We start from the raw sequence: 9,260 nt of genomic DNA, 5'->3' as shown, positions 1-9,260 counted from the left end.
GCAGCAGTAAAGTCCACTTTCGTCAGCTGCATCCACAAATCCTAGATACCGGCCTCTGCGCAGATGGTCTAGACATCAGCACCCAAATTGAATCATTCTTGGCCATGATGAAATCTTCCTGGTCAATATCTTGGCTCAGGCCCATACCTGACGACATCTAGGAGAAGATCAAAACAAATATATATTATGGCAATGGATTTCTGATATAATAAAGCAGGAGAGTGGATTTTTAGCAATGTTCATTAAAGCAGAGGTACCCAGCATGGGTCTGAGTGTCACAATGGTATCTTTTTATAGACAATCAATATCATTTATAATGGGCTTGAGAAAGTGATTAAGATTCTTGAGACTTGGTTTCCTTGGTTTTGCTTCATTCTGAGACACACATAGTTTGAAGGTTATAAGAAATTAGTAAGATACTAGAAGTTATATAAGGAAGTAAGGGACTTAAGAACTTGAGATATGACATCATGTGATGGCCTTGCAAGTGTCATGTAATGCAAAGCTTGAAAGCATCAAAGTCCAAAAACATGTGTCCCAATAAATGCTACAAAATACATTAGACTTATCCTATTATTGGAGATAACACATAGAATATTGCTTGGCTATGGTGATAATAAGAGAATTAGTATGCAATGAATGTGTGAGGGCAATGTTAAACTGTCTGTTCTCTTATTTCTCTCCTTCCTGATCCAAACACTATATCTAGTCATTCATATTCTATTTTCCATCACATATACTGTTAATCAATGTGCCTTTCTGCATTTAAAGCTGCAGATACAGAACTTATCCCTATCAAAGCTAGCAAATAGATACACATTCATTTAAAGTTGGCTGGAAAATTATTAAATATATATACTTATTATTCCAAAACATGAATTGAACATACTAACATAAATAAAAATGATAAGAAGAAGGGATTTAATTATATGGTTCTGTAGCACAGGAATGCACCATGAAGGAGTACTTCTACACTCTCCTTGAGATGTTAGAAAGGCTGGAGTATCATGTTAAGAATTTGGAGGCAGATTAGTGTAGGGATAAAAATGAGTATGAGGAGATGCACATTAGGCATCATGAAGAGATCGACAAATGTGGATGACACATAATGATGGACTGGAACAACACCAAGATCACATTGATAAATTAGAAGAAGAGGTGTAGTATAAGCAGGTAATGATTGACTTTCTCACTGATGATATTGAGTAATTAGAGGAAGATACAAATTGACAAAAGATAGACATTGATAGGTTGATTGAACAAAGTGTTGAAGATGGTACTGCATGGAGGGAGTCAGTTGTAGCACTCAAAGATACCATAATTGCATTGTTTGACAATATTGACTTGGACTCCTGTACTTAGACTATTATATTTAATGTTCACATATAACTGATTACTCCTTATTATTGTTTTGTCTTACTGTCTGCCAATTTGCTTTATCACATACCAACCTAATAACAGATATCATTAAATGTTCCTAGCAAACACTGAGCTTTCTGGGCAGATTTCTTGACTGTCCAAGTGATATTTGTCTTTCCTGTCTCTCAGATCCAGTCTTTGCAACCCAGAGATACATGCTATGGTATATTTGAGATTGAATTCCCACTGCCTAGTGTGAAGACCGTCTGGACATGCTAGCTTTGCGGGTGATGAAAGCAGACTTCATTGCTGCAAGGGAGCAGGTAAGTTGAATGTTCAAACTGTGGCTGACGTTGCTGAGCCATTGTGGGTTTTGTACAGGAAGAATGAAGGCACCCTTGAAGGTCTGTATCTGTAGCTTGTTCCTGTTGATTATTAATTCACATTTTCATGCACTATTACCTGATTGATTTATGTGCATTCTGCAAGGTGACTCTTATCTGCAAAACCCTCTGCTCATGCCCACATTGTGACCTTACTATCTGGCCTCTCTATTCACAACTGGTGGGTTTGAAATTCATGACTTCAGAGATGCTACACTTATCGGTTACATGATAATCCACCAACAACCATGCACAAGTGAAAAGTAAAAGTGCGCCCCCTCTTTGTATTTTTCCCTCGCAATTATCGCAGTGGCTATCAGATATCAACACCAGTTCGTGCCCATCACAAGTTTGATCTATGGGCCGATAGCTTGAAACCTGCACAGGGAAATCGACCTGAATATCATTGATTTGTGGAGAGTATTGGACATACAATGAGGACATGTACTTGTGCATGATGTGACACCCAGTTTGAATGTACCATGTGTTCCACAGCAAAACCGACTAAATCATCCAAGACAACCGCAAGCTGTCCCTTTTAGTGCCATTGCAGAACTCATGCACATTGGCCACAAGTTTAGATCTACGATCATTTGAAGATATGAAGAAACTCTATAGCAGACAGTTTTTTCTCTCACTCGGCAGAGGAGGCTGAAGTGCACAAAGTAATAAAGCATACACAAGCTGGAGAGGTATCATTCAGGGGTTGCAGGAACACAGTTGGTACAGTGTATAGATCTGAGAAGGATGCCATTAGATTTTCACGATGGAGTTAGGCACATGACCTTGCTTACCAGGGATTGCAACTCAGCGCTACCACAGTGTGAGGATCTCTCATATAGTGATGAGCATCAAATACATGGCACCCAAAAGTACTCCCCTAAGCTCAACAGCACAGTGGTATGTGCCAGATAGAATAACCTCCTCTGCCAGTGTTGGTCAATGAGTCTTATTGTAATTGAGTCTTTCATTCATAATTTAAAGCTTACCCACTGTGATATGCCTCAATATTCTGACGGTAATAAGAAATATCAGCACCTTTCTAGATCACTGATACATGGCATGTGGCCAGGCAATCATGATAACTTACATGATGGTTTCAGTCAAGTCAGTATTATCAAATATGTCACTCACTACCAAGCATTGCAGGCATGACCACAGTAATCGAGCATAGTGTAAAGCACTTAATACAACCAGACAGGTACTAACAACTTTAGGGTGGGCTAAGGAGATCCATTCCAGAATAGATATCCTTATATGGATTAACCCTAACCCCAAAGCCAATATAATGTACATCAAAAGATCTCAGCTGAACTTGAAACTCAGCAATTAGCATACTTGTGTGCAGAAGAACACACTTTTCAGTTCCTCTTCAGGGCCCAATGCCAAAACCATTATCTTTCCTACAATGACTTGCTAGCAGCACCCTCTCCCACTCTGCCACTCACATGACATATATTGATTTTTCTTAGTAAAGTTGTCTCCGTCGATTTGTTCCGCTTTCTGTTCATCTGTACAGGTGAGTCTTCTAAAGGTTAGATCGTATTGCTCATAATTGTGCTTATATGTCTTTCAGCTAACAACCTCATCATGATCCAAGCATTTCTCCTTGACCACATGGGAGTCCTTGAAGTCAGTGGTTATGTTTCTGAGAAGTGCAATATTGCTGACTACCTTGGACCACAGGCAAAGGCAAAATCAGGGCTGAAGGATGCTGACTTTCTTGTTGAGCCCTTCTCTGTCAATGTGCTCATCAAGTATCACTGACAAGAAAGTGGTGTACAGAGTTTGAAGAAGCATGTTGACAATGTGGGACTTGTACCAGTGGTATCATTTGCATTGCTCATTGGGTGCTGTAGATATTCTGAAAGGCTGCATTGAAGCTCATCCTTGACCTTGGCGAACTCATCTTCCATGAACCACACCTGCCCCATCTAGTCAGATGCTCAGCCCAAGCCCAAGGTACGGATGCATTTTCCATGCAAGGTCTTTGCTGATGTGACTAACCTTATTTAGTTAGGTTACATAATACAAGTGTGCCTACAGACAGCCACATCGGCATCCTCGCATCCTCGGGGGAGGTGCAGTCATAAGTCATGTTCCTCTCCTCTCACTGCTTCAAGTTCTTTACTCCATTTGCTGATAACCAAGTCAATCCAGCTTCATAGAACTAGCTGCGCAGTCCTCATAAGAGTACACCTCACACAAGCCATACTTTATGGAAGCAATGCTAATAATCCTCTACATTTCTCATTTACACCTGAGGTTGATGCTAGGGCACTCATGACAGGTGCACAGGGGTTAAGCAAGGCTGTTCTCAAGAGTGGTGCATGCATTTATTCTCGTGGCCACTCTAAAACTCACCTTGCAAAAAGATGGGCTCAGCTGGCTCATATGTTTCATCAACGACAATGCAGCACTGAGAAAGATGCTACAGACATGGAAAAGCTTTATACCTGTCATCAGTTTTGGTTAAAGATGAATGAGCATATAGAGTGCATGCCAAATCCAACCCTTCCTTTGTTTACCCCTCTAACTACATCCAAACAGCGCTGGGGCCTCTCATACCCATGTCACTGATGCCATTCATGCATTCACAGCCGCCCACCCTTCTTTTACATCCCTCCACTTTGCATGATGTCATCCAAGATTTCTTTATGTACAGAGTGGCAGAGATTGTGTGCCTTATTCCATTCATGGTCCAATAGGTTAAGAGAGCTGGAGAAGGAGCCACGAGAGCAATTGGAGGGGCTATTGTCACGGTTATAAGCTATCTCTCTCATTTTTTGTGCCTGCTCGGAATGGCTCTGAAGTATGCTCTAGATGATTCTGCAAGCAGCGCTCTCATATAGAGCGCATAGTCTTGCCATGTATGGCGTTGATCTGCCTATGATCAAGCCGTGGACAAGCCGCCTGAGTGCCATCAATGGTGTGTTGAAGCTTGTCGATTTTGCCATGAGGTGCATAGATTTGCATTGCATTTATAATATGTATCATGATCCTCCTTTGTCACAGGTTCATGCTCGACCCAAGCAAAGCAGACATGGAAAATGTGTCGAGAGAGCTTCTTGCAGAGCTTGTGACAATGTTTTTGCATGTATGCAAGAGAGATTGTATTGGCTCGGCAGGCAAGTTGTTTGTCTTAATACATTATTTACAAAAGAAGAAAGCTAATCAGCAAATAGCCCCATAGCAGCAGATGAACCTGGTTCTGAGAGGGACCACAGAGCTCAAAGAACACTTCAACCAACTCTGCCCCGAGATCCTCAAAACTCTTTGTATGCTTTCATTTTCCCCATCCCCCACCCTCATTTTTATAACTAACTACCCTATGAATTTACAGGTCTGACTTCCCATCTCCCAAACGCTCTCATGCTTGCCACATCCTACGCTGACTTCCATTCTCTCACTGTGCTGTTTCACCAGGACACCGTCTACCCACTCTCTTGTAATCTGCATGTGCACACAATTGAAGAGTGTGTTGACCGCTTTGGAGGAATGTTTGTAAGGGAGGTTGTGCGGTGGTGTGTGGTGCATGGGGAAGTGAGAATAGTATTTGCGATGGAGGAAAGTGAGAGGTGTGAGTGGGGGAAGTATATGGATGAGTACTGGGTGGAGGAGGAGGGACAGGAAGGCAAATGTGATGCAGTGGCATGGTTGAGGGTAGTGCAGGCTTTTGTCATGATACTATGTGCAGTGCATCTGCTCTTCCAGAACCTCCAATGACATTAACATCCCATCTGAATCTAAAGTAAATTCCGGAGATGGAAAGCGGGATGACTGGGCAGAAACTGGAAGGCTGTGATCAAGATATCAGAATGTGTGTACTTTCCACTTGGGCGGGGGCTTTCCGATTAACACCCTCCATTGCTTCATATTGGCACTAGCACAACCTGAGGCTGTAGGAGCCATGTGATATCTAAATTAGACTCCAAGAGGTAATTTGGATCACATTTTACCCACCTTTGGAAGTGGTGGACTCTGCATTGTAGATATCCCTGAAGGTCTCCATATGTAGACAGTAGTGGTTGGTGTCAGAGGTTTGGGGAACAATGAAGGCTAGTGGTTATTCTGGGAAAATGTAGTAGCTAGTGCCTCAACCAGTGATGAGAGCCCTTCTCCCTATCCTTCTCCATGTCTAGTATTATCATGGCTGGAAAAGTTGCTGTAGTCCACCCTAGTGAAACCTTTTGGAAAGGGTGGAACAGATACATAATCGAGAATAAAGGATTTTCTGGTTTTATTGGTGAAAGGGTATATGATAGGGGTAATATGATGGTACCAGTGCAAGAGCATCTGTGGGTGATATGTGAGAATCACCACTACTTCAAGAGGCACAAATCAACTGTTTGACAGCTCAGATCTAGAGCTGAGCACTATAGTGGTACACACTACTACACACTACCAGTCAAAGATCCATATAGCTAAGACAAACTGATTATCAGAAGGACACTATTATATAATGAAATGACGATGATGGCCCAACTGCTTGTCCCCCTACTCTCTCATGAACATACACAGCGGCCCTCCCAAAGGCCAATTGCACAACCCCTACCAGCTCACTTGAGGATGCAACCATATCTGGGAGCAGTGATTGGCAAACAACATGTTGGACATGTAGGGGGTTTTCTGAATCCGATGGGGGAAAGCATGCAAAGCCACTGTCCAGACTCATTCTGGAAGTAAAAATCGCTCATACTGCAGTGAACATCCAGAGTTTCTGCAGTGAACACTTGCACAAAGAAATGGTAATCAACATCTCATTCAGAGTTTTCAAATCCGGTGTAACTTCAGATAGTGTGCGCTGTATGATGAAATCAACAACATGGCATTTCTTGTTATTGGAGGCACAATGCGGGCAAATTTGGATATCACATTATTCTATGCAGACTTTCTATGATGTGAGCACAAGGTTTCAATGAAGCAATTTACCACTCACCAGAAGGACACTTGTGTCCACAACACAAAATTGTGTTGGAAAGTACGTCACAGGGAAATCTTGCACAGACCTAGAAATGGAGTATCAGGAAAGCATGGAACAGCTGAAGTTAGATAGCACACTAACAGAATCACATAGTACAGGACAGGGATGGTGTTGGCAGCTCCTGAGGATATTGATCAGCAAAAATATGGAAATCAGTTTCAAACAGTTTTTAGTTACCATGTGCATGACTCTTGACACGGCACACAAGGCGTCAAACACAGCGATTGACACAGAGCATGAGAACAGGCCTGTCTACATGGCTTCCTGCAAGCAATGGTGTGCTTGTAGTCATCAGAACAAGCCTCCTGAAACAAATGCTTGCAGAAAAGTGGTTTCTTGCAGGGGTGAGTAGCATGCTGTGTCCTGCCTGTATGTTCTCCTTCAGAAGGTGTATTTTTCTGCTGGCATTCATCGCACTTTCCTTTGTATGATCTTCCACAGCAACTCATAATCTGGTTACACGGAGCCTTACAGAGATAAGTGGCTGAATCAGTCGAACATGTCGAGCAGTGTGCTTGCAATGAGGTAGTTCCTTATCAACCATGAATCACATGACTAGAAATAAAGCATCAACATCAAGTTTTCAGCTTGTGATGGTCAAGACACATCATGGAACAGTGGCCTTCAAGTGTCCACACAGAAGTTCAACATTGGCTTCTGGGAAGAAATAATCACCACATGGGGAAGCACATTGCTTAGGGCATGGATGACCCCTTATACAAAGCCTTGTGCATGACTGCATGCACGATACAGAGGCATAATCATTACTATGAAACTAAAAGGAATGTTTATCTCATATGCCACACCAAACGGAAAAAAACATTACCTTGAATGGACACAAGTGACCGCAGTTCAAACAGAAGTTGCAGGGTCACATGCATCCTCCTGAAAACATGGTTTAATGCACTGCTTGAGTTTAAGGAGTGACCATACACACCATCAGGTGTGATTTGGGGTAGTTGACCTGGTTTTCAGACATACTCGAATGTCTCCGGGTGCCAATGACAAGTGATAGGAGGTGCCGGACCAAGGGCTCTCACCTTTAGAAAACCGATGTCTGGCCTGGCTGCATGCATGAATCCAAGCGAAGCCATTTTGTTGTCCAGTTTGCCGGAATTTTGAACCAATAACAAGATCACAATCTAGGAGAAAACCTTCAGAAAAAGAAATAAGATTGATGTGCATGCTTACTCTGCCCTCTTCGCCTTGATAGTTGTCAATGGTGCACAATCGAACCTAGAAGCTGATTGAGCACACAAAGAGACTGCCTTACAACAACAATGCATACCCTTCTCATAACTTGTACATGTTCAATCGTGATCCCACAACTCAAATCATTTGTATCATCTCCCTCTTGGTCAGCAAGAGCAGCTTGGTCGTGCTCATCAATCACAATCACTGCCTCATTAGTGAGGGCATCTCACAGTTTGGCAAGCTGACCAAGGTAGGTACAAAGAACCATGATGTCACCTTCTTCAGGATAGCAGCCTTGCCTGGATAAAACTGATTAATCCTCAAACTATGAAGAATTTTGTGTGCTCAGACCTCAACAGATACAACACTAGTTCGCAAATCATTTGCACCTACAATAGATCAGCGAACAGCTAAATCATCAAGGCAATAAAAACCCTTGCCTCATATAGATTGTACTTGCTGGCAGAGTCTTCTGAACCCTCATTTTCCCTATGGCTGTGATTGACGAAGAACAGAGGGATAGTGGCAGACAAGCTCATGGTCTTCAAGATCAGGGTAGAGCGTATTCCTGATAGAAAATCAATATGGGCCTAATATAAGTATAAGAAGAGACACACCTAATCAAACTCGAGATTGCTGGCCACATTCAGTATTGTACATCAATCCGAGACATCACAGGTCCAGAGCTTGAAAGACATTCCATCAGGGACATGTTAAACTTATAGAGATCTCGCCCTCTCAAGTGATCCATGGACAATGCTAGTTGGATGTCAGAAAGCATATATTAATTTCATTATGAAGTGCTCACAGAAAAACGTAGTTGTCCTGGTTGGCATACCACATGGGGTCGAAGTCGAGGTCTTGGAGCCAACCTGCGGCTTCAATGGCGTTCTCCTCTCAGTCTTGCTCAAGGCGAGCAGCATCCTGATCATATGCGGCTTCAAGCCGGTGCATGTCGATGTAGAACCTCTCTGAGGAGGGACCATGACAAAGTATCTTTCTGCCATCGAGACGAGGGCAGAAGGGAGTGAGGTGCTTTGGGGCAAATTGCCCGCAAATGCGACAGAAATATTGTGCGCAGTGCTTCTGCTTGTGTCCGAAGACATGGCACTGGCGGCAGACAACGTTACTGCGGTAGACCTGAGTGGTCTCGGTGGTGTTGCGCTGTGCGCTGCTGATAGCATCATCCTGTGCTTCCTCCCTGGTGAAATGTCATGTGTAGTTCTGCGTACGTGGACGGTGTGTGTGGGAAAGTGGAAGCCTGAGAGACAGGATAGATCGTGCGCGAGTGCGCTAACGTCGTGGGGTAGGGAGTGGGCGAGAGTGCTCAACTGGAGAAC

General features: G+C 43.0%; 2 protein-coding genes across 2 annotated transcripts; one reads left to right on the top strand and one right to left on the bottom strand.

Annotated features, from left to right (window-relative positions):
• Positions 1-4,565: 4,565 nt before the first annotated feature.
• Positions 4,566-5,468, top strand: F5891DRAFT_1252510 (uncharacterized protein; the record flags this gene model as incomplete). The annotated part of the gene is made up of 4 exons (XM_041369914.1): positions 4,566-4,702; positions 4,758-4,839; positions 4,936-5,020; positions 5,086-5,468. 4 exons carry the CDS (start codon positions 4,566-4,568, stop codon positions 5,466-5,468), a joined length of 687 nt encoding a protein of 228 aa, XP_041220777.1.
• A 2,229-nt stretch (positions 5,469-7,697) lies between these two features.
• Positions 7,698-9,026, bottom strand: F5891DRAFT_1252508 (uncharacterized protein; the record flags this gene model as incomplete). Its single annotated transcript, XM_041369913.1, has 8 exons — positions 7,698-7,868; positions 7,918-7,962; positions 8,015-8,124; positions 8,167-8,219; positions 8,272-8,309; positions 8,355-8,510; positions 8,579-8,679; positions 8,729-9,026. The coding sequence occupies 8 exons, from the start codon at positions 9,024-9,026 to the stop codon at positions 7,698-7,700; spliced, it is 972 nt and encodes a 323-aa protein (XP_041220776.1).
• Positions 9,027-9,260: the final 234 nt, after the last annotated feature.

Source organism: Suillus fuscotomentosus, assembly GCF_016647785.1.
Source record: "Suillus fuscotomentosus strain FC203 chromosome Unknown F5891scaffold_69, whole genome shotgun sequence".
Taxonomy (NCBI): Eukaryota; Fungi; Basidiomycota; class Agaricomycetes; order Boletales; family Suillaceae; genus Suillus; species Suillus fuscotomentosus.
This window is presented reverse-complemented; position numbering and strand designations above follow the sequence as displayed.